Source organism: Zootoca vivipara, chromosome 5, assembly GCF_965207765.1.
Source record: "Zootoca vivipara chromosome 5, rZooViv2.hap1.1, whole genome shotgun sequence".
Lineage (NCBI taxonomy): Eukaryota > Metazoa > Chordata > Lepidosauria > Squamata > Lacertidae > Zootoca > Zootoca vivipara.
This window is the reverse complement of record NC_142588.1, coordinates 47,064,297-47,090,426: the sequence shown is the minus strand read 5'-3', so window position 1 is coordinate 47,090,426 and position 26,130 is coordinate 47,064,297. Positions and strand designations below refer to the sequence as shown.

The window sequence follows — 26,130 nt, the reverse complement described above, 5'->3', positions numbered from 1 at the left end:
ACTTTCTATACTAGGTCAGAAGCTATGGTGAAATGCAATTAAAGCTGACAGCACATATGAATAATTTAAGTTAAAACACTAGGATGTATAAATTACCACATCTCCAATCACTACAACCTTGGCTGGAACTAAAGAAATTGTCCATAAATTTTAAGTTACAGAAACAGGGTCAAGTGAAGAGAGGAGAGGGATGAGAGGAGCCCTCAAAGGAAGGAGATTATTCCCAGAGAATGGGATGGCAGTGGGGGAGAATTTACAGTTAAGTCAGTAGACCATGAGACTCTTAACCTCAGTTGTGGGTTCGAGCCCCATGTTGGGCAAAATAATCTCAGGGTTGTGGACACTGGACAAAAGATTCCTGCATTGCAGGAAGATGGACCAGGTGACCTTTGTGGTTCCTTTCAAGTCTTCATTGCTTTGATCTATGACCTGCTTGAGGATCTGATAATTCATTTTTAAATAGTCAACTTGGTATTAAAACATGGGGAAAATAGTGCCAAACTTCGTGGCGTCACTCTTTCCCCACCTCTGTAATGGTAGTGGGGCTACCTCAGAATCTAGGCCAGATCGTGGAGTAGTGGGGGCTCATGGAGCAGTTGGTATTCAGACAATACTGTGTTTTGAGGATTCTTTTTCACTGGAAGTTTCTAAACAGAAGTTGGATGGACATGTGTCATGGATTCTTATATTGTTGGAGATAGGACTGTATGACCCTTTGGGTTCCTTTGAACGCTATAATTCTGTGTTTTTGTTCTATGATTCTACGTAACAAGTACAATGGGAGTAAAAAAATTGCTTGTAAAATTTTTGCATTGCAAAAAAACTTCTTTTCTGTCTTTTTAGCTCTTTTGATTGAGCCAGATTTCTGGGGTGGGGGCCTTCTCCCGTGGATGGAATCTGTTGGTGATCTGCTTAATGTTGTTTGCTAATATAGAAGTAGAAAATAGTTCCAAACTCTTATTCTGCTAAAGAATAAGAGTTAAGGTGAAATACTAAATTATGATTTCACAAACATGAAAGTATTTACCGTATATATCCCATAAAATAAAATGTACACTACAGACAAATATTAGGAATGCACTCCTATACTGTATTTACTTATAGGCCAAATGCTAATTAAAAGCAAGTCTCCTTAGATGAATTGGCCAAACCCCGCTTGTTGTCTTCAGTTGCCAAACATTTGTAATCCATAGGCTTCATAGCTGGACTAGCTATAAAACTTGTACAAATGCAATATATTTAAATCCCCTTTACAGACTTCCAAGAAAGGATGATAACTATTTCAAAAATACTGTAAACAAACAAACAAACAAACAAACAAACAAACAAACCATACTGTGTTTAAAGATTGAGCCTTGGCATTTCTTAACAAATTCTGAGACTTGGTGTGACCAGGCTCAAACTAAGCCCTGGAGTGCAAATTACTACCTCTGTAGTTGTCATGAGGATGACTTTTAAACTTTCAGCAGTATGCTCTCCTTTCCCCAAAGGCTCTTTAAACTAGTACAGTGGTGCCCCGCTAGACGAATGCCCTGTAAGACGAAATTTTCGCTTAACGAAGAGATTTTTCAAGCGGAGGTTGCCTCGCTAGACGAATTTGTTTTACGAAAGATTCATCTAGCAAATCTCGGTTTCCCATAGGAATGCATTGAAATTCAATTAATGCGTTCCTATGGGCAAAAAAATAATATATATTTTTTCAATGCATTCCTATGGGATTCGCTAGACGAATTTTTCATTATACGAATTTTTCATTATGTGAATTTCATTATTTTTCATTATACGAATTGACCCGTGCAACTAATGACTTGCCCTGACATAATGGTTGCTAAAAGGGTGATAATGCCAAGTAAACTGCCTCTGCTTCTTCTGTCAGAGGTTGCAGCTTAAATTATTTTTAGCAGGATGCAATTATTTTTGCTAAGCAGACCAGTGCCCCAGAAAGCACATTGCATGATAATCATCTATCTTGTGGCTTAGAAGGTAGGTAGAAATCCTTTGTTCTCTTGGGGGTAATTGTTGATTAGAAGCTTGTCATAAAAATATTTAAGAGAAAGTGAGAAGACACATGCAGCATTAGAAAGCTTTAGCTGGCTACCTCAGAAGGCTTAAGTTAAAACTCTGAAATAGTTTGTAGGTAACCATGACTTTAAAGACTGATGCACTATATTAAAATGGTTCTACCTGACCATAAATTACCAGTGTGTTCCCCTTCTTTATTCTGTTTACAGTTCTTGTTTTCACTGTGCTGTCTGCTACTTCTATACCCCATCCCCCAGTAAAGCTGCTTCTCAACTTTTAGTGCCTTCATCCCCAGAATCACAGCATCCCCTTGGCATCCCCTTGATACAGGAAAATATCACGATAATCAGAGGTAACTGAATCTGCAGCAGTTTTCTAGCTCATCTCTGTTCATGCATCCTTCGCAACACAATACTGTATGACATTAGGTAAAGGTAAAGGGACCCCTGACCATTAGGTCCAGTCGTGACCGACTCTGGGGTTGCGCGCTCATCTCGCATTATTGGCCGAGGGAGCCGGCGTATAGCTTCCAGGTCATGTGGCCAGCATGACAAAGCCGCTTCTGGCAAACCAGAGCAGCACATGGAAACACTGTTTACCTTCCCGCTGTAGCGGTTCCTATTTATCTACTTGCATTTTGACGTGCTTTCGAACTGCTAGGTTGGCAGGAGCTGGGACCGAACAACGGGAGCTCACCCCATCGCGGGAATTCGAACCGCGGACCTTCTGATTGGCAAGCCCTAGGCTCTGTGGTTTAACCCACTGCGCCAGTCTGCATCTATTATGTGCCCAGCATCACCTGTTCTTTTGAGGCTCAGATCTTGAGATTCAAGCAGGTAGAGAAGAATTTGGGAGTTAAAATGATAATACTTTGCAGATCATTGGGTGGATGCCATTATAGGACAATATGTTTCAGTGTACTCAAGGTGCGTGGCATGCAGGGGCATTTTAGTGACAGAACATGCACCTTGAGTGATGAATATTTAGAAGATTATTGTGGCCTCTGCATCATCAGCACTTTGGGAGCTTTTTACATATGCCAAAAGATGGTTCAAATGTTTCTTCCTCCACATGTATGTCACCACCCATATGACCTTTCCCACAACCTATATAGGATCATTGTCTTACCAAATTTTAAGGTTTTTTGTGTTATTTGTTTGTTTGTTTTTTGCAAACTTGCTCATGTGCTGGAATGTCCTCAATTTCCATAGACTTTATTCAGGGTCATAATTCTATTTAAATGAGAGTGATGGCTGAGATAGTTGCTTATCTAATTCCCCCTAATTGCTTATCTAATTCCCCCTAATTGTAATGTTTTTATAGTTGTCTAATAGAGTTTTTTATGACCATTGTTTCCTTGGTTCCAAGAATATTTGAAATATGCTTATCAATTTAAGTTGTCTTAGGAGAGAATCCTATCCGATACCTTCATATTTGTCATTTATGGGACATTGTTCACTTACAACACATACAAAGCTGGGAGTACTGTAGTTTGAGCTGAATTTCTACTGGCTTGTTTGAGATACAGCAGAATACTATTAGATTTTCATTGATTTCTGCTGGAGATAAATTATTTAAGGAATGGAGAAGTGTGCTTGGATACTGTCAGCACTTCATTTAGTCCATATATCAGGTGCTGAAACTTGACCTATTTTGTTATATGAACCTTCACTTGTGCAGTGCTGGGCTTTTTTGGTAATGTTTATAATGGTTATATTCTGAGAACACTGGAATTTTTGTCCTTTCCATGTTTTTGAAAGCTCATATTGTAGTGCACCTGCTACCTTGCTACTGCTTCAAGGAGATGTTTCTATTGCAAGTACTTTGTATATGAATCTGATAATACACATTATGCTTTTTGAAATTAATTGTTTTATATGTGTGTTTATGTGTGTATGTATGTTTATGTGTGTTAATCTTGTCATTTTTTACCATGGTCCAAAGTGACTGAATGCCACAGCTTTAGTAGTGTCCTGTGGAATTACAACTTCTAACTCTTTAAAGCAGGTTAACCCTGCCAGGCTGCCCAGTTTGACAACCAAGGCCATTTCCCCCAGCTGGTGGTTGGTAGGACAGTATGATATCCTGCATTGGTTGTAAAGCCAAGTCAACAGGTTTTAACCCCCACCCCCCCGGGCATCAGCCGATAAGCAGGGGTTAAACTCTGCTCAGTTTGGCAGAGTTCCATGCAGATGCCTGCTAAAACAAATATTTGTTCCTTTAAGTAGGGAATTCTGATGCAAACTCATTCCTTTTTCATGATGAAGTTTGCATTGAAATCTTGATTAAATGATGTGCTTTCAAACAAATGAAGGGCTTGCTAAAAAGAAAGGCCCTGCCCACCTGTCCCATCCAATGATCTAACTGGCTTTTAATATATTCCTATCTGTTGAACCATGGACACTGTAATGAATTTCTATAGTATTCCATATTTTCCAGAACCATTTTTATATTTTGCTTGCTGAGCTGCTTTGGTGCATTCGTACCCACAATGAGCCCTCAGACGCAGGTTGGAAATTCATTACAAGTTTTCTTAAAGGAGTAATTCTGTTTTGATACTTTGCAATAGTCTTCTGTTTAAGTGACTTTTTTATTTCATTAGTCGTTCACCAGCAGTACTAAACTTCTGTCAAAAATAATTGCTTATCTGTCTTTATTCATCCTTTGCGACTGCAGCTGTCTCAATGCAGTACTGATTTGACAGTCGACTTAACATTTTTCTTCGCACCATCTTCATGAGAACAGTATCTTTCTATTGCCTATATGTAATTGTTTAAAATTAGCTTTGGATAAAGTATCCTCAGGCACATAAAAAGCAAAATATTATTCTATGGAAATATTTATGATTGACCAACCAGACCATTTTTTTCAGCTTGTAAAGTAAATATTTTGAAGAATTTCTCTCTCACACAAAAACAAATATTTACCGTTTGCAGGCCTTGGTCAGTATAGTACAGTATAGTAAAAAATTTAATACTATGCACTTCTCAAAGTATTCTCAAACTATTCTCTTCTAAGGGTGCTGCCTTGTTGATTTCACCCATAGGAGCAATTCTTTTTATATGGGAGTGGTGGGGAAATGAGACAGCATGCAGACAATATATGAGTTTATTTACTATAACTAAGGTTTCAAATGGGGTCACAAATGATACACTGATGGTATATTTTATTTTATGCATTAGTAATTATTTTGGATTGATTACTGCCACATGCTCTATTGCTCTTGAAAATTATATAGAAGCTTCATATGCCTCAAAATACTGCTACCTGCCTCAGGAGAGGAAATGTAACTTCAGCATTCTTTAATGCTTTACAATGGTATCTTGTCATATTTCAGATATTATGCAAAGTGTTGATTTTGATTTATAAATTGTTTGGGTCCAATGCATATTTGGGCCTACTGTCACTTCAGCTCCTCCACTTAATCAGAAACTTGTTTTTTGTTTTTTCTAATTATACCAGCTGCCACCAGACTAAATCTTGAATCTTAACACCATCATTCTTTACAGCTTTTTTGTTCCTCTGCTACCATTTATTTCACACCTTTATTCGTTTTACACATAGCATATCTAGGTATTGGCATGGAACAAAGAGATGAAGAATCTATACTTAAAAGTTCAAGACAAATAATACAGTGTATTAAAGATGATTTATAATGTAATGTGTTTACTTACAGGTTGACCCCTTCACTCTTCATTAGCGGCCAGCCACTGCTGCCACCACATCTGTCTTCCTTCTGTCTCTTCTTATCCATGCTCATCTTCTTCATAGTGTTCCTAATGGAATTCCAAATGCTCTTTGGCCATATAATTATGGACCAAAGGGATGTGCACTAAATGACCATTGATTGTATTTATATGCCACACTAAACATGGTTTTAACATGGATTGCACAAACAGGAATAAGTGGCATGCTTCCCTGTCTCTTTCTCCTTGCATGTGACTGAGACAAGGGTTTGGAAGTCTCTGTGTTTGGTTACTTATGGTTTTTGTTGTTGCATGGACCAACAGTTAAAATTAACCGTGGTTAGTTTAAACCAAGCTGTCTTCAAACTTTGGTTTCTAATGGCTTTTTTAACTAACCTTTGATAATATTAATTCTGAGTCTAAACCATAATTCTGAGTCTGGACAACATGGCAAGTAGGGGTTAACCAAAAGCAAAAGTGAGAGATTTTTCATGTCTCCCTGCCATATAGGAGGGTTTCTGTAACAGAGCCTAAGGCACACTGTGGTTGTTCCTGTTCATGTGCATCACACTAAACCATATTTTAGTGTGGACCATGGACAATGGCCATTGAAAATAGGTCAATACTAAGACCGCCCCCCTGGTTTATTCCACAATACACACTTTTTTAGGGGACTCAATGCATAATAGAGCTGTTCAGATATTTTTACACCTTTTATTTTAATATTTTAAAATATTTATTTTAAAATAAAAGGTGGAAGGACAGATCGTGAAGCTGAGGCTCCAATACTTTGGCCACCTCTTGAGAAGAAAAGACTCCCTGGAAAAGACCCTGATGTTGGGAAAGATTGAGGGCACTAGGAGAAGGGGACGACAGAGGATGAGATGGTTGGACAGTGTTCTCGAAGCTACGAACATGAGTTTGACCAAACTGCGGGAGGCAGTGGAAGACAGGAGTGCCTGGCATGCTATGGTCCATGGGGTCATGAAGAGTCGGACACGACTAAACGACTAAACAACAACAACATATTTTTATTATTGCATTACAAGTCAATTTAGGGCAAGCAGTTGAGAAATATTAATGAGGAATGTAGGAAATATTTTTATGTCAATTAAGTTTGTGTTTTTGAGACACATTCTTACTCGTTAAATATATATTTATATATAGATATATTCTTAAGGAGAGGAAAATACATGGACTTATAAGGCTAATTATTCCTGGTTTCTTCTTTTGTAGGTTAACTGAACCTTCTGGATATTTAACAGATGGACCAATAAATTATAAATACAAAACTAAATGTACATGGTTAATTGAAGGATAGTAAGTATATATTTTGCATTAATGTCTTCTGGCAAACCAAGGCTGGGGATTCGGTGGCCCTCCAGATGTTGTTGGACTCCCATAAGTACCAGCCTGCATGGCCAGTTGTAAGGGATGATGGTATTTGTAATTGAACAACATCTGGAGGACCGCAGGTTTTCCAACACTGTAATAAACTAGGCTTTTAACTTCAGAGCATAATTTTATGCAAAGGGTATTGTTCTGTGTAACATTTCCTTCTGATAAACAATTACTAATGTTGCTCTAAGGTTTCACTATTTCCTGGTGAATTTCCAAATCAGGATACTTCCTGTTCCAGCTTAATTTTGGAAACGGGAATAGGGAAGCTTTGCATTGAATGTTGAATCAGAAAGGCATCATGGACCAGGAGGACTTAACACTAATGTTTGTTGCATGTCTGGGTCCAGCTTCAAGCATGAATGCCATGCCCGCCTCAGGCTTACCTAGCAGCAGAGGCCTGTCGTGTTAAATTTCTCCCAGTTCCCCACAGTTTCTGAAATAGATGCTGTGTTGGGTGTTGCAGGCAATTTTAACATAGTGGGAAGTTTCCTAGACCAGGCTGCCACTATCATGCAATCCTGCAGCTAGAGAACAGGTGGTTGAGAGAGCAAAACAGGTGTCAGTACCAGTGTGCCAGGCCCAGGCCAAGGATGCCAGGTACTGGTGCCAGCTCCATGCATATCCTTAATCTGCAAATGGCTTTTATTGATTTAGCTGCTTCTGAACCACAGTTAATGGATGTGTTGCACTTGAAGTATACCATGCACTGAAATTAATATGCTTAAAGATGAAAATTAAACCTGTTGCAATAACTGATTACTCATTTCTAATACTTCTGATTTCTGTTTTGCACGTGCATTTCTCTAGCTTGTTTCAGCAATCCTATACGTGGTTCAGTATGCCATGGTTTTATGGGAACAAGCCTTTTGCCCCTACACTTCCTCTTCATTCTCTCCCTATACATTCTCTGCTTGAAATTTGAACCTGGTTACCTGAAAGTAAGCCCACTGATATCTGTGAGACTTACATTTGAGTAGTCATGTATACAATTTTATTATTAGTTTCTTAAATAATAGTTTCCCATAATGTCTGAACTGGGAAGCTATGGTTTTAGGTTTCTCCCTCAGCTATGGATTCATATCCACATTTGGAGGGGGTCTTTGAACCACAGCTAACCAGTTCATGGAAAACTGTGCTTTAAAAAACTAAAATAGCTTTTCTGAAGCTAGGTGCAGAAATTTGATAAAAAGAGAAATGGAAAGACAGACATGCTGAGTTGGGATGGGCTGTTGCACATGCATAATAATAATAATAAAATATAATAAACCTTTATCACTACACCACCTGTGTGCAGTGAAATTAAACGAGCCCCCCCCCCCTACACTCAGTTTTGTTCGCACTCTGTGTGCTTGTTGGAAGTCAATTGCACCACTATATTTTTTTCCATTCAGCAGCCCAACAGCCCATGGATAAAAACTGTTCTTTAACCTGTTGGTGCGGCTGACTATACTTCTATATCTCCTGCCCAAAGGTAGGAGATTAAAGATGTGCTGGCTGGGGTGTGAGTCGTCCCTGACAATTTTCCTCGCTCTCCTGAGGCAGCGGTCTCCTGTGATGTCATCTAGTGAACTCAGCGGACAGCCCATGAAATCATGGGCTGTATTCACCACCCTCTGTAGGGACTTTCATGGCTGTCAAACCAGCGTACTGCGCTGTAATACAGTATGAAAGGACACTTTCTGTTGTTGACTGGCATGTTGCACATGCGTGCTGCACCCCAACCTGGGCAGCCCAACTTGGCCGGACAGTTCCCCACCCCCTCCATCACCAGCCACCATTTTTTTTTGTTTGCTGCCGCAAGGTCGAGACCACCTCGGCAAGGCCTCCTCCTCCTTGAGGTCCGTCAAGATCGCCAGGCACCTTCCCCTAGGCAATCGTGAAAGGGATGTGCTTGTACAAAGACACTTTGCACTGGTGCATCCCTGGTGGAGATTGCCAGAACGCTTTCCTGCTAGGCGCCCTGGAAATCCTGAAGACATTTCATGCTGGCATGTTCCTGGTGGAGATTGAGAGAGCGCTTTCCTGGGAGGCACCCTGAGATGTGCCAGTGCAAATATGCTTTGGCCTGGCATGTTCTTTTGATTAGTGCCGTAGAATTGCGGGCCGGGCGGGCTCCTCCTTGATAATATGGGGGGCTGGTCTCCTGCCCCCCCCAATGGCGCCCTTGTGGGAGGACGACATACACAGCTTGTTCCCAGGTTGATAAACTGATTTACTGCAAGCTTAAGATAGTGAACTAACAGCATTTTCTTATATACTTACTAGCAAGATAGGTGTTTACTGTTAATTAGTATGTAAATATAATAATTAGAGGTTATTGATTTGTTTTTTGTTTTTATGTATTTTGTGTTTTTTATCTTGTATTTTTATGTTCTGAACCACCCTAAGATTTACGGCTGTGCAGTATACAAATTTAATAAATGATAATAATTAATAACAGTAACGCTGTACATACAAAACTGTTGCTTTCATGCACAATTATAAGTAAGAAGGCTTACAGTTGCATTTGAAAATAACACTTGCCTTTTTCATACCATGGTACTTTATTGCATGCTTATATTTATTTACATAGCTATGCTATTTCTGAACAGGCTATTGCTAACGTTCTTGCTGTTTTTTTTCTTCTAGTCCTAATTCAGTTTTAAGACTAAGATTTAATCATTTTGCCACAGAATGTAGTTGGGACCATATGTATGTTTATGATGGAGATTCAATATATGCACCTTTAATAGCAGTATTTAGGTAAGTACTTTAGCTTAATAGCTTCTATTACAATTTTATGAAAACCTTTGTGTGAATGGAAGTTTAGCATTACAATTCAAATTCGCTATAGGACAGGTGGGTGTGGCTTGGCCAAAATGGCTTTTCAGGCCAAATGAGGAACACCGCTGGGCCCAATTAGGCCTATGGGCTAGTGGTTCTACACCACGGATTGGCATGTTCAGTTTTTAATCAGTCCTTGAGTGAACCCATGTTTTTAAAAGTTTACCACATTTGACTTTTCTGTGCATCCCATCCTGCACAGTTCTTTCAACCCTTTACAAATATAATTATGAACATGGTTATTTTTATTGGTTTCAAGTCAGCTCAGTACATTTTGAAACAAACAGATGGAAACTAAAAGTTCCTTCACTGTTTTTCTATTCTTTCAACATGAAGTTGGTTCCAAGCATTTCACACTTAATGTAGGAAAGAGTAAATATTGCTTTCTACACACTTTAAATAATCATGCAATCTTTTCACACCAATAGCTATTTTCATACAAACTAGTATTTTTGGAAATGTTTTGAAGAATTTTCCTAATATTTAAATTGCAGTGCATAGAAATTTGAGACAGGCTCTTTTAATTAAGAAAAAAGACACAGTCCCATTAAGAATGCATGAATTTCTGTACATTTTACACTCTGCTTCAATCAGGGCAACATAATGAAATTCTGGAATGTTTCCAAATTGTACTGAGGACCCACTGAATTATTGAAATTCTTACTTTTTTATTTGTGATGTTATTCCTTATGTTAACCTTTTCATGTTTAATCTTTTGTAGTGGTCTTATAGTTCCTGAAGTACGTGGAAATGAAACTGTACCTGAAGTTGTTACTACATCAGGATATGCATTGCTACACTTTTTTAGTGATGCTGCTTATAATCTAACAGGATTTAATATTTTTTACTCGTAAGTATCATTTTGTTATTTATTAATCAGCAGAGATGTATTTCTCTTAGTAAATAAGTTTTGGGGCTTACGATATTTGAAGAGGTCTTATGCAAATTGGGAGTTTGGCAAAGAATGGGTTAGAATTCATACAAATTCATATAAAGATGCTCATGAGAAGAAATGCAGTCAGAAAGGTTCTTTCAGGAACAACAATTAGTATAAATATTGTGTTCTTCCATGACTGAGTTGTTGATTTGTGAGGCTGTGTGATAATTTATTGTGGAACAAATTAAATCAGGTAGAACAAAAGGATTTTAATATGATATGAACAAATCAGGTCAAGACATTGTATATTAGTAATGTTTGTAGACCTTGAGTAGATAAGACAGCTTGGCTGGAATGGCTCTTGGAATGGGTCCTGTTGCCTAGGGTTGTGAAGGTATGCTACACCCAGCACAGTGCTAGGAGGTTACATCTTTACATCTGTCCGCAAGGGAAATTTATTGCCAGGTGTAGCATCCTATCCATGCCAGTCTCCCTAAGCATCTCATAGGAACAGGTTAGATTAGAACTACTACGCTGATCTTAGCTGATGCTAGTTACCAAGGGAGTAAATTCTACTATACTGTACTACAGTATAGTGTGTGGGTAAATTCTTGGTAAACCAGTTATCTGTACCATCCTGTCAAGTTCTTAGGATAATTTTATCAATTTGTGGTAAAAATATTAAGTGCTTGGTAGTATCCTGCAGTCAGCAAGCGTTACCACCTGGTAAAAATACATCAGGGAGGTCAGGCTCTAAGAAGTGGAGTTTTAGGACCCAGGGGAGTTGGCTGTCATCCCAAGTGGTCCAGAGATAAAAACATGACCCCAAACAGCCAGAAATTGGATTTCAGAGAAGGCAAACAAAGTTCTGAAGGGTCAGAAGCAACTGCAATGCATTATATGTAGGGCTGCATCTAAAGATGGTTTGGAAATTTCAGCTGCTGCAAAATTTGGTGGCCAGGTTGCTCACCAGGGTAAGACTGAGGATATTATGCTTACTACACTGTATTAGGCCCAGAAAATAATTGGCAGCCAAAGTGCTGGTTTTAACCTAGAAAGCCTTAAACAGCTCAGGATCAAAGTACCTTAAGGACCGCCTCTCTCCATATGAACCTACCTGGACCCTGCAATCATCATCTGAGGCCCTTCAATATATGGCTCCTCCATGAGAGGTCTGGAGGGTAGCAACATGAAAACAGGCCCTTTTTGCAGTGGCTTCCCATTTGTGGAATGCTCTCCCCAGGGAAGTTCATCAGCCGCCTTTAGGCATCAGGCAAAAACATTTTTCTTTAACCAGGCCTTTGGCTGATTAACATCCTATACCCTTCGAAATGTGTTGACTAGGGGGATGGAGGGAGCAGAGTTATTGTTTCGTTCTTGTTTTGTTTATGTATTTTGTGTTCTTATCTTGTGTACCACCCTGAGATCTATACATGAAGGGCAGTATACCAATTCAGTAAATAAAATAAATAAGAAGCAGGTAGATAATTAAAGGACCTGGGACCCAGGTGGCGCTGTGGTTAAACCACTGAGCCTAGGGCTTGCTGATCAGGAGGTCGGCGGTTCGAATCCCTGTGACGGGGTGAGCTCCCGTTGCTTGGCCCCAGCTCCTGCCAACCTAGCAGTTTGAAAGCACGTCAAAATGCAAGTAGATAAATAGGAACTGCTACAGCGGGAAGGTAAACGGCGTTTCCATGTGCTGCTCTGGTTTGCCAGAAGCGGCTTTGTCATGCTGGCCACATGACCTGGAAGCTATACGCCGGCTCCCTCGGCCAATAATGCGAGATGAGTGCGCAACCCCAGAGTCGGTCACGACTGGACCTAATGGTCAGGGGTCCCTTTACCTTTTTTTAGATAATTAAAGACAAACAGAAGTAAAACCTAGCCAAAGTCCTGCATCCTAGAGGCAGGTTGCAGGGACTGAGGAGCAAGCTCTGGTCTTTACAGGGTACGTTATGCTGGGATTGGCCTTTGAAGTCTGTGAATAGAGGCTCAGGCTTCATAGTGTCCCTGATCTTGGAATAGATTTGTTCTTTTTACCAAACTGAGAAGTAAGATTACTCATATTAGTAAGATATTAATAGTCTGGCTCTTTGCACATTACACATACATTATTTTATTCCTTTCATTCCTTGATCAATAAATATAATAATAATATTTTGAGGGACAATGTAAGGCTAGCATTAAAACGTTATGACATTAAGAACTCATTGAATATTATAAATTGCCTACATGGAAACCATAAAAAATACTGCAAATAATTGTTTCACTTGCAATGAAGCTGAAATCCATATCATGTTCATTTTCAGCTGAAAGAAAAGTGTATTTTGTGTCCATTGTTTTCTTGGCTTGTCACTTGCTTATTTATTCTGATTTGCCCATCTAGGTCTAACTTTATAACAGTATAATAAGATACTAGACTGGAAATATAAAAACATAATCTCTTGAATGACCTCTTGGATGACCTCTTGGTATTTTACTTTATTGGTATATTATATTTTATCATAGTATAATTTGTTTCTAATTTTGATTTTTCCATTTGAATGGCTCATCAGATAGCTCCATTTGACTTCTGTGAGATAACACTGATGTAAGAAGTTTGAAGGTTACAACTAGAAACAATTTTCTTATCTCTTTTATGAAATGACCCCCCCCCCAATTATATTAAAGTATAAATAAAGGCTTGAAAATCAGTGTGTCATCTCTCCATTTCCTTCCTTTCTTCTGATCTTCTTTATTACAGAATAAATTCATGTCCCAATAATTGCTCAGGGCATGGAAAGTGTACAACTAGTAGCTCCATTCCAAGCCAGGTGTATTGTGAATGTGACAAATACTGGAAGGGAGAATCCTGTGATATTCCTTACTGTAAAGCTAATTGTGGAAGTCCGGATCATGGCTACTGTGATTTGACTGGAGAGAAACTCTGTGTGTGCAATGACAGCTGGCAAGGTGAGTTGGAAAAAATCTTTCCTGATAGCTGCTGCCCTACTTGAAATGTCCAGAGCGTCTATTATTTATTTCTTTTTCAAATTATTACCACCTGCACTTAGGCGAGAACTCAGAATGACATCTTATTCATCCTCTGTCATTCAAATAAAGCAAGAGCCTCTGGATTAAGGACTTGTCCTTTAGCCTCAAGATGGATCAGGTTAAACATTTAAATAGATTTCCTAATGGTTGTTGCTTGTGCAATCCAACTTACCTTAACCTGGGATACCTCCTATTTCATATGCAACTATTTTAATGGCACATTTGGAATATATTAAGTACACCTCTTCTGTTTTCTATTTTTTTCTTCAAACTAATAAACACCCCAGTGGCTTTTAACATTCACTCTCCCCCCATATAATTAGGGTCATTTACTCATTGAGCATGTTTCTGCAAATTCCCTACCATAGAGTATCACTTAATTGACAGGTGTCCTTCAGCCATATTTTATTTACATGGATAATGCCTTAGCCATTATCTCTTGGACTCTTTTATACTGTTTGAAGCCTGAGTTTATGTAGAACTATGAACAGTCAGTAAATATCATGGTAAGCAAAAGCTCCCAGGCTGTGGAGCAGTAGCTGCATTTGACAGGTGAACTTACTTAACTCCAATGTTAGGAGCTAATATTTTGATGTTGAAATGATATGAAGGTAGTGGTTGGGAAACCATTTCTTAAGACACTTTCACTTGATCTCGAAGATTGAGTGTAAATTGTTACAATCACAAATATTTCCTTTCTGTGTGTGGTGCTCAAGAGAGTGGCAGCTATCTAGGTGTGCTTGGATGAAATAGATTATCTAGACTGAATTCATTCCGGGTTTAGGTTGGTGTTTGGAAACCTTGATGTATAACTTTGGATGTTCTCAAGCATGATACCTTGTTAGGCCTGCCTTACAGGTCTTGGTTGGAGGCCATGGTGATACAGTGGTACTACTTGTTACCTGTAGGGATGGTTTCAAAAAGTAGTATTGGGGGATTTCTGCTTCAGCCAGTGTTGTTGAGTTCCTGCAGAGTTCCATCTTATCCTTCAGGTTCTTTAACATCAATATGAAGTTGCTGGGTGAGGTCATTGGGGCATTTGGAGATGGGTGTCATTAGTCTCCTTGTCAGCTGTATCAGGTGAAGCTGTGAAGGTGCTGAACTGCTATCTGGGCTTGATAATAAACCTTTTAGTATGGGGTATAAAGAGAATATTGAGTACTATGCTGTGTTTTTCTGAGCAATTGTGACATCTGGTGGATACTTTGGAATAAGCATCTAGTATAGTAATCAAAATTATGAAAGAAAATAAAATTAGTATTCAGGCACCTTCTAAAAAGTTCTTTTAAAAGCAAAAAATAGTTTTGATATGGTAGCTCAGTATTCACTGTAATATTGTCCATTCAAGGTTTTTGTATAGGTATTTAGTAATCCCTAGCTTACTATATCTAACTGCAATACTAAAGATGGGTACATTTGGTATTCTGGGAGTATGCCTTGGGACAATACTCTCTATACTCCCTCCCTCTTGCAGATTTCTTCCCCTTCCTTCCAGCTGCTCCCATGCCAATTTTTATGTACATTTCAGATCTGAACAGCTGACCTGAACTTTAAAAAGCCCAGGGAGCTGAAAAAGGATGTGGGCTTCATATAGATCCATTCAGATCTATATATTTTCCAAGGGGAAGAAAAGTAACCATCCTCAAGACAAAGGAAGTAGTGGATGGTGGGGGTGGGAAGTGGAGTTCAGAGGCTTTGTAGATACCAGAGGGACATTATAAAAGCTTGCTGGACTAGGCCATTCTAGTCTAGAATCCTTTTCTTTCTGTGGTCAACCGGATGCCTATGGGACGTCTGAGCAGGAATGTCCTCAAGGGCACCACTACACCCATAGTAACCATAATGTCAACGTTGGAGCTAGGCAATTTACAAAGACTACAAGCTATTAGGTGTGTCAGCTGCAGTTCCCTTCTTTTACTGAGTTTTATGGTGGGTGTACAGACTCCATCTGCTATACCCTAGGCTCTAGGTTCAAGAACTGCTGTAGGGTCAAGTGCTAATGTTTCATTGGAATATTCAAATTTTATTGGATTGTGATTGTATAGGAAATGATGTTGTAATTGACGAGAAATCTGCATGTATTATGAATTCTGCTTTTGCAGGCCCTGTGTTATCATAAAATAAAATAGTGGTCAGAAACCTCTGGCCTCACAGACCAAAGTAGGCCATTTTCACCAAAACACAACTACTGGTACCTGTCTCACACCTGATATCATACATACCGTAATTTCAGTTTTAGGGCTGGTAAACACAGGGGTCATTAAAGTACTCTCCTGATTGTTCCTTGGTAAGCAGGGCTTGCTCACAGCACTAATTACCTCCATTAAATCAGTCCGTTTTCAGGCATAGTTGGGATTCCGACTGCCTCTGCAATTGGACACTTTTCATTTGGAAACAGCTTTGCTATTCAGCAGAGGAAAAATGTCCATTTGCAGGTGTAGTTTGAATTCAAATCTCACCTACAAATAGAGAAAGCCAGGTTTGCTATCTGTATTTATCAACTACATAATTTGTGCTGACAGTGTGCTGCTTTGAAGTGGTCCATGGAGCCATTCTTTCTGGTTCTTGGAAGGAAAAATATTTCCCATCCCTGGCATGAAATCATGACAGGGCTGAGGGGATCTACTTTTACATTCATCTCAACATTCTTTAGTTGGCCTGTGAAGATAAGGAGCTGTCCAAAGTACTGGAACGTGAAAACTACTTTTAACACAGACACACACCTATGCAGTCTATGATAATTTATATGTATTCTTAGCTAATGGTCTCTGAAGTTAAGTATGACACCAGGGTAACTAATTTGTAACTTCAAACACTGTAAATGTAGTACTCGGTGCTCAGATTCAAAAATTAATTTTAGAAGGTAGAGAGGGAGGGAGGAGGCAGGAACTATGACTTGTATGGGAAGAGTTAGAAAAGTTGATGCTGTAGTTGAACCAGTGTTTTAGTTTGGTATAAGGCAGCTTCTTATGTCCCCAAAGGAGAAGGAAGTTAGCAGAAAACACTTCCTACTGTGTGAATAGAAAGAGTAACTTAGGAGTCAGGCTGAAGTCTCTAGGAATTAGAGTATATCAGAAGGACAAGCAGTATATAATTTATCACAGCAGTTTACAGAAAACAAAACAAACAATGGAATCAATAAAATTAAATGATTAAACAAAACCAGAACAGCAGGGAAACCCGCCCCCCCTCACAAAGTCAAGACAGTAAAAATCGTCAAATATGATAGGTTCAACCCAGCATATGGGGCAGGTTCATTATGACTGTTTTGCCCTACTGCAGTATTATTCTCAAGAGCATCACTTTATTTACCCCCATTGACTGGGGGGATTAGAGCATGTAGTGAACATGCTCTCTCATAATGAAACACTTTACCATTGGAACTACAGTAAATAGATCAGTGGCTATTTTGGTAGTTGACAAGGTTTACAAGAAAAATAAAGTATTGTTTATTCCTGTTTTTGATATTTTCTTATTTGGTATAAAGAAGTTAATTTACAAACTTCATATTAGCAAAATACTACTATGGTTTCAGTTTGTGTTTGAAAATCTATTATAAGATGTATGCATTGCTTATATAGTCTCTGGTAGAAAGCGATTCTGTAGTATAAATCTCAAATATATTTTTGCCAGTACTGTATTATGATCCACAATGTTGACATCCTCCTCCTTACCACCCACCTTCCTTGCAAGGAGCCAAGATGGTAAAAATGGTTCTCGTCCTCATTTTAGCCTCACAACAACCCTGTTAAGTAGTATGTTAGGCTAAGAGATGGTGACTGGCCAAATGTCACACAGTGAGTTTTATGGCTGTGTGGGGATTTAAACCCTGGTATGTCAGGTCCTAGTCTGACACTCGATAACACAGTGGTTCCCATCTGGGGATCTGCGGACCCCAGGACCCCAGGAGTCCACATAATGCACCCAGGAGGTCCGTGGCACCATTCACATAACTAAAACTACCATAAGAGATATTAAAATGTTCAAAATTAGAGAGTCCATGGCTTGGTTTTTGAAAAACAGGGTTTGCAGTACTTAGCTAAACACTGCCGTAACACACTACATCAGTACTATGTTCTCCTCCCTGTTCCCCCCCCCTCCTATGGAAGAAAAAACTGTAAAAACTATAGCAGTTTAAAGATAAAGTTTGTTGCAACTAGGCTACAAAAGTACATATAAAAGTCTATTAATAGTGAGCTTAGATTTTATGTTTTATAGCTTGCTGTTTCTGCAGAGGCATAGCTGAGATATCAAATGAAAGATTTATCAAACACGTAGACTTTACTGCGAAAGAAGTGTAGAACTAGGGGTCAAATGGCTAAATCCATTTCTGGAAAACTTCATAAGACACCTCAATTCTAGCACCCACAGGAAAGTGTGAAGTAACAAAAAGCCAGCTTGTAAAAGTCAGATTGCCTACAGCTCCCACTTGTCAGTCTTTACCTGTAGTTGAATTTCAAAGAAAGCAGATCTGTTGTTTGTTTCACCTTCAGCTATAAGTGGACATGGTGACATATTCAGTTCAAAGTGCTCACATTCTGAAGGTAAGTGACATTTAGTGGGAGAATGGAAGGAAATCATTTTTTCTCTTTTCCCTGTCAGCCTTTAGTTCTTATTTGCCCTATTGTTCTCTCTAAACTATATTTGTTGTCCTGTATTTGAACAAGAGTTATGCTTGCAGGACTCAAAGTTCCTTCATCAAGAACAGAAGTTATACATGTGCTAGTTAAACATCAGGTAAAATAATTCTGAAATAAATTTTAGTAGCCGCTTTTAGGCATTTTTGTTGATGTAGGTTTTTGAATGGCTTCTAGGCAATTCCCCTGAGGTGTCCAACTAATGTAACAGTTCACTTAATACAAAAGCCTGCTCATTTCTGTAGTTTAGACCACCTCTACACATGTAGAGAAACAAAGGATCCAAGCAAATTATTTAGGTGCACCCAGGGACTTTCTTGGGCATACAGAACTAGCTGTATGATTGTTTTGATCCCAGCTAGGTGTTTTCCAGCATGAGAACAATTGTAGAGCCTTTAAGGAGTTTATCCTTCTAACACATGACCCACAGCAGAAATCTCTGGTGTTTTATCCTAATGATGCCAGCCGCCAAGAAATACCTGCTGCTTAATCACCCTCAGGGATGAAGAGGGCATGACATAAAACTCAAGAGAGAGCAGCAAGGACATGTAGATTAAAACTATTGCAGGTAAAGGTGCAATCAGCTGTATCACACAGATTTACAGGCTCCAGGAAATGAAAAGCCAAGCTGTTCATAAATGCCTGGCACATATGTTAGTTAATAATACTGTTACTCTTGTACAGCCAATGGGTTTTCTGGCAGTACCAAATATATTGTTCTAAAAAATACAATACATGAATGATTTTTAAAAATGGACAACAATTGCTAAAGAGTTAGTTGATTATATGGGGCCAAACTATACATTGGTATCAGTAAAAAACATTGCATCTGGGCAGTCTGCACAGCTTAACTCTGCTCATTTCGCCTTTGTGCTGTCCAGTATGGGAGGCTGCAGACACTACAGGGAGTAGTGATATTGCAGCAATGTAACAGTGGGGAATAGATTGCTAGTGCACCATGAACAACTCTTTTACAGAAAATGTCTTTCATTCTAACCCATTACAATGTCTATTTCCATTTACGTTTTGGGATGCACACACGGGAACAGTTTAAAGTAAATTCAATGCACCCCATGGGTTCATGGGCTTTCCTTTTTTGTGTCATCTCCATTCAAGTAATAATATTATAATAATTTATTACTAATACTCCGACCATTAAAAACAGATGTCAGATGTCTTCTAAAAGTCAGATAGTTGTTTATTTCCTTGACATCTGATGGGAAGGCGTTCCACAGGGCAGGTGCCACCACCGAGAAGGCCCTCTGGCAGCCTTTATCCCCCCCCTTTAATTTTGTTTTTCATGATTGGTGGACTGTGGATGCATTAAATCACACTGTGTTTTGTTTTGTTACATATATGGCAATGTTTTGATGGGTGCTATCTGTCACCACAACTCCCAGTTCTGCTTGCTCAATGCCTGTGCACAGCCTAGCTATTCTGTTTTCTTCCACGCAAATGAAAGAACATAGTGTGCCCAGTGCCACTGGTTGTTGCTGGAGGCAATTTCTCACCATTGTTTCTATTTTTAAAACAGCTGTGCAGACCTGCTGTTGTCGAAAATGGTTGTATTAAAATAAAAATAGAATTAGCCCTCACAGCTAATAGTATACAGGAAAGGAAAAGGGGCAAGAAAAAGAAAAGCACTTTCTATAATCCCACCTGCAGTCGCTCTTCCCCACCATGCCTTGGCCATATATGGTTACTCTCCAACCAACACAGTGACTTTTTACGTTGGGGGGGGGGGGAAGAGTCATGAGATCAGTTGTTCCTTTACCTACCTCACCATTCTTTGTCCTTGGCAAGCCATTTCTTGATGAGCTACTGGCTCTCTACCTGGTATGGTCAGGCATGGTGTGTGTGTTTCTCTCTGTGTGTAAATTTAATGTATTTCAGTTTTTATTTTTATTTTTAAATCAGCCCTTTTGTCTACTATGAAACATAATTGAAAATTTAACTGTGGTGATAGTTCATAATTGTGCTATTCCATGGGCCTTAAAAAAAATTAAAATATTTGCATGCCACAGGTAAACAAAATCCTGTTTGCATACCCACAACAGACTTCAGGTTTCCTGAGCTTCCAGAGGTCATGGAAATAGTAATTGAGGGATGGGACTATATTGCAGAGTATAAATACATCTCATTAAGCACTGCCTGCTTGGATGTGTGGATGGGAAACACTGGGATAGATTTTAATTGAAAGAGCTCATGTGTGAATAAAAGTGAACAAAAGCACACATGGAAAAACTGTGTAACCCATGCCCAAATTAACACCCTGTTGTGTACACAACCTTTTACTCTACTTCATATATTTTAATTCACACATATTTCAGTATTTCATATTTCCCCCAAACAATGATTTCGCTTTTTTCAGATAAATGGTAAAGTTCAGTATTTTTCACAATTACTCTAAATGCTGTATGTCATGTCAAAGTATCTGACGCTGGCACTAGGTGTGTCTTGAATATTTTTATGACTTGCTTATTTAAAATTAGTTACACAAAAAAGTAAAAAAGTGTTTATTTAAAATTTGGTATGTTTCAGTGCTTTGTATATATTTTACCACTTGGTGTCACTATTTTTCCAAAAACACCCCTTCTGTAAGTTAAAACAAACACACATTTGGTTTTAAACATATTTTAAAAAGTAAGGGGACAACTTGCCATTTTAAAAACCAGGATATAATTTGTAAACAAAAGAATGTAATCAGTCTGTTAAGAATAATTGCTTACATGTTGATTGTGTGTATAGCCCAGGAACTTCTTTAAATAAATAAAATGCTATTTGTTGCTGAAATGTGACAACTATAACTCGTAAAGGTAAAGGTAAAGGGGCCCCTGACCATCAGGTCCAGTCGTGTCCGACTCTGGGGTTGCAACGCTCATCTATAGGCCGAGGGAGCTAGCGTTTGTCCGCAGACAGCTTCTGGGTCATGTGGCCAGCATGACAAAGCTGCTTCTGGCAAACCAGAGCAGCGCACAGAAACACCATTTAGCTTCCCGCCGGAGCGGTCCCTATTTATCTACTTGCACTTTGACGTGCTTTCGAACTGCTAGGTGGGCAGGAGCTGGGACTGAGCAACGTTAGCTCACCCTGTCGCAGGGATTCGAACCGCCGACCTTCTGATCGGCAAGCCCTAGGCTCTGTGGTTTAACCCACAGCGCCACCTGGGTCCCAACTATAACTCATAGTAGTCTTAAATCTGATTGAAGAACTTAGATTGTGTTTAGGGTTCTGATGAGATGAAGATTTGATGTATTCACTATCCTTTATTAAAGTAGAAATATAGGTATGATATAAGATTATGAACTGAATTGATTTCATACCTATGTCAAAGGCAGATGCATTCAACTTGTAATGGTCTTAGGATAGTGTTTGGGTGGCAGAACTGTTTTAATAGTGTGATGTCAGATTTCATCCATTTATTATTATTATTATTATTATTATTATTATTATTATTATTATTATTAAGTAGCAAGTGTATTTGAAGTCTTTTCAAATGTGTCATTACAAGTTATACCAAAGTTTCTGTTTAATTCTCAGCAAGCTAATGAATTTTAGTTTAGAGCCAAATCTTCTAAAGTTTGTTCAGATTTTCTTTTAGAACAAAGACTAACATGCCCAAAGACATTGAAAAAGAAGTATTTTGCTGGAAAAAACCCTAAATAAATGGGACTGTTTCATTTTTGCTTGCCATCTTACCCTAACCTACTTTTAAAGAATGCATATAAACTTCACACTACTATATTCCTAAAAGTCTGATCCTATGTAAACCTTTGTTTAAAAATATATGGCTTTCTGCAATGACTGTCCACTTACCTTTATCTCTTTACCTTATTCATCTTTCTTCCCTCTCTACCCAACTACTAAAACTATTTTACAATATTTTACTTTTGTATGGATGATTCTTCAGTGAATCTGTAGAGTAGTTTCTACAATGAACACTGCTTTTGTCAGCATAGTTTTTGCATCTAACCTTCACATAATTGTAACACTTTTGCCTAGCAGGATGTACAGCTCAGGTGTAACTATTTCTCCCCATTTATTTATTTTTAATACACAGGTCCTGATTGTTCTTTGAATGTTCCTTCAATGGAGTCATACTGGATTCTACCAAATGTGAAGCCATTTAGTCCATCTGTAAGCCGGGCTTCACATAAAGCAGTTCTACATGGAAAGTTTATGTGGGTGATTGGGGGATATGCATTTAACTACAGCACATTCCAAATGGTATTAAAGTAAGTAATTTCCTTGGCCTTTCATTACTGTTTTGTGTGAATTTATTGTTACTTAATAAATAGCGTTTACATCACCCACACCAGCGTAAATCATCCTAAACTTCAGGGCTGTCTTGTCCGAGGGTTTCTAAACTTTGTAGCATTACCCCTGGACATTTTGCTGCTCAGGAAAATGAGGGAGTATGTTCTAGCGTACATATTATGGTTTTCACACTGATAGCTTTCAAATAGACTAGGAATCAAGATGAAGACATTGTCTGTTGAAAAGAAAACTGCTGTGAGAACACTTTCGCTACTTGTATTACCTTCTAATTTATACAAAGGGAATTAAGTTCCATTCTGAAGGCAGCCCTGTTTAGGGAGGCTTTTAATGTTTAAGAAATTAGTGTATTTTAATGTTTCTGTTGGAAGCCGCCCAGAGTGACTGGGGAAACCCAGCTAGCTGGGCTGGGTATAAATAAATAATAATAATAATAATAATTATTATTATTATTATTATTATTATTATTCACCCCAGTCTTTGGTTATTGTCCTCTTGAATTATAGTTCATTATTTCAACTTAGTAATATTCTTAGAGTTAAATGAAGTGAAATATAGTGGCTCATAGAATTAAAAAAATATTTTTTTAAAAAAAATTATTTCAAAATTCATTAAAACAATACAAAGCATCTTCAAATCAGTCCAGGTACATTTGTATACACTTTTTACATATTCCATTACTTAAAGTTGGAAAATCTAAAATCCGAATTGCAAAACATCGAAAAAAAGAAAGAAGGGGGGGGAGATAAAAAAGAAAAAAGGTGTAAAGAATGATAAAGAAGACAAAAGCGGGAAGAAATGAAAAAAAAGAAAAAAGAAAAAGAAGAAAGAAAAGAAAAAAGAAAGGAATTCAAGTAAAAATAGGTTAAGGTCCATACAGAAAAAAATTCATCTCAAAACAAAGCTTCCACCACTTTCAGCACAGTAATTCATAATACATCTTGTCCTCCTGTCAAATAATATTTTAATATGAATCCAGCCTTTAAATCTATCTACAATCATGGTCTTCTTAAACTTCTCATCCTTACAAGGTTATTCTAAGCATAGCCATGTTTTAGTCCCCTTGTCTGTTTTCTTTAAATAGTCGTTTAAGCATTCCCATTGTTTTTTAATCCTGTCTTTTGGTTTTTGTCGTATTATGTCTATAAGTTTCGCCAGTTCCAGGTATTCGCATAATTTATTTATCCATTCTCCTTTTGTTGGTATAAGGGTTCCTTTCCAATTTTTAGCAATTAACATTCTAGCGGCTGTCGTCGCATATAATAATATATTGGTTCTATCGTGCGGTATATCACTACTTAGGATGCCCAGGAGATAGGATTCTGCTTTTTTAGAAAAAGATGTTTTTATTAGTTTTTGAATTTCTGTATGAATCATCTCCCAGAACTTTTGCACCTCAGGGCATGCCCACCACATATGGAACAAAGATCCAACCACACCTTGACACCTCCAGCATTTGTTATTCATGTTTTTATTCATTTTCGCTAGCCTATCCGGTCCCAAATACCATCTGTGATGGAGTTTCATGAAGTTCTCTCTTAAAGAGTAGCAGGCTGTAAACTTTATACTATTCATCCAAAATTTATTCCAATCCTCTAATTCTATTTCACATCCTATATCCTGTTCCCACTTACACATATTTTTATTTTTCACTTCATGTTTTATTTCTGATTCTTCTAGGAGCCTATACATTTTTGAAATTAATTTTTCATTACTATTCAAAATTTCTTTTTCAAATCGCGATGTTTTATTTTCGAATCCCCTTGTTTTCTATCTTTCTCAAATGTTGCCTTAATTTGAAAATATTCAAACCAAGATACGCCTTTATCTTTTAATTCCTCATAATTTTTCAATATCATATTTCCATTTACATTTTCCATAATCTTTCTATACGTTGGCCAATTTTCTTTTTTATGACAATTTAGTGTCGCATTCGCTTCCAGCGGCGACAGCCACCAGGGAGTTCCCCCTATTATTCTTTCTCTTGTTCTCTCCCAAACCTCTAGTAATGCTCTCCTGATCGTATGGTTTTTAAATCCCTTATGGATTTTGCTCTTATCATACATCAAATAACCATGCCAACCATAGATTTTGTTATGTCCTTCCAATTCCAAAATGTCAGATGTTTTTAGGATACACCACTCTCTCAACCAAGTCCAACAAGCCGCTTCAAAATACCTTTTCATGTCCGGTAATGCAAAACCTCCATTTTCTTTCAGGCTAGTTAATGTCTCCATTTTCATCCTCGCCTTCCTGCCCTGCCATATAAAATCTGCCATGTCTTTCTGCCAATCCTTTAAATATTTGACTCCAATTATTATAGGTATGTTTTGGAACAGGAATAAAATCTTTGGAAGGGTTATCATTTTTAACATGGAGACTTTCCCCCAAATGGAGAGTTTCATATGCTTCCATTTCTCAAAACTATTTTTAATTTCTCTCCATTTCTTTACATAATTGTCTTTAAAAAGATTTGTATTCTTATTCGTAATCCATATCCCTAGATAATTTACTTTACTTTCTATTTTAATTTCCGTAAGTTTTGCCAAATCTTCCTTTTCTTTTTCTGTCATATTTTTAGTTAACATTTTAGATTTGTCTTTGTTTAATTTAAATCCGGACACCTCCCCAAATTTTTTCATATCTTCCATAGCTTTTAATATACCTTTTTCTGGTGTTTCTGTCATTATGACTAAGTCATCGACGAAAGCTCTGACTTTATAGCAGTATTTCCCCATTTTTATTCCCTTGATTTCTTTGTCCTCTTTCAACATTCTTAATAGAGTTTCCAATGTCATAATAAACAGGAGGGGTGAGAGAGGACACCACTGCCTGGTCCCTCTTTCTATACTGAATTCTTCAGTAACTTCATTATTTATCAGTAGCTTTGCTTTCTGTTTTTAATATATTGCTTTAATTCCATTCAAGAACTTTGGACCTAGTTGCAAACTTTCGCACGTTCCATAAAGAAAACTCCATGAAACGCTGTTGAACGCTTTTTCTGCGCCAACCAACAACATTGCAGTTCTTATACTAGGGTTCATTTCCAAATACTCCATTAAGTCAATGATTGTTCTGATGTTATCCTTTATTTGTCTCCCTGGCAAAAAGCTTGCCTGATCTTTTCCTATTATCCTACCCAGTAGTTTTTTCAGCCTATTGGCCAGAATCCCGGTGAAAATCTTGTAATCGGCCTGTAGTTCTTTACCAGGCTCATATCTACTCCTTTCTTCGGTATTAGGGTTATCAATGCCTCATGCCATGATTCGGGTATTTCCCCTTTTTCGAAAGCTTCATTCATAATTATCTTTAATTTGGGTACTATTACTTCCTCCAAATTTTTCTAATAATTAACCAAAATCCCGTCTGGCCCTGG

At 38.1% G+C, this 26,130-nt stretch overlaps 1 protein-coding gene across 1 annotated transcript in view; it reads left to right on the top strand.

Annotated features, from left to right (window-relative positions):
* Positions 1–26,130, top strand: part of ATRNL1 (attractin like 1) — a 497,126-nt gene that overhangs the window by 44,394 nt on the left and 426,602 nt on the right. The window contains exons 2-6 of the mRNA XM_060274775.2: positions 6,945–7,028; positions 9,738–9,851; positions 10,654–10,782; positions 13,553–13,761; positions 22,540–22,714. Of these exons, the coding sequence (XP_060130758.2) occupies positions 6,945–7,028; positions 9,738–9,851; positions 10,654–10,782; positions 13,553–13,761; positions 22,540–22,714 (711 nt within the window). The remainder of the gene's footprint in view (positions 1–6,944; positions 7,029–9,737; positions 9,852–10,653; positions 10,783–13,552; positions 13,762–22,539; positions 22,715–26,130) is intronic.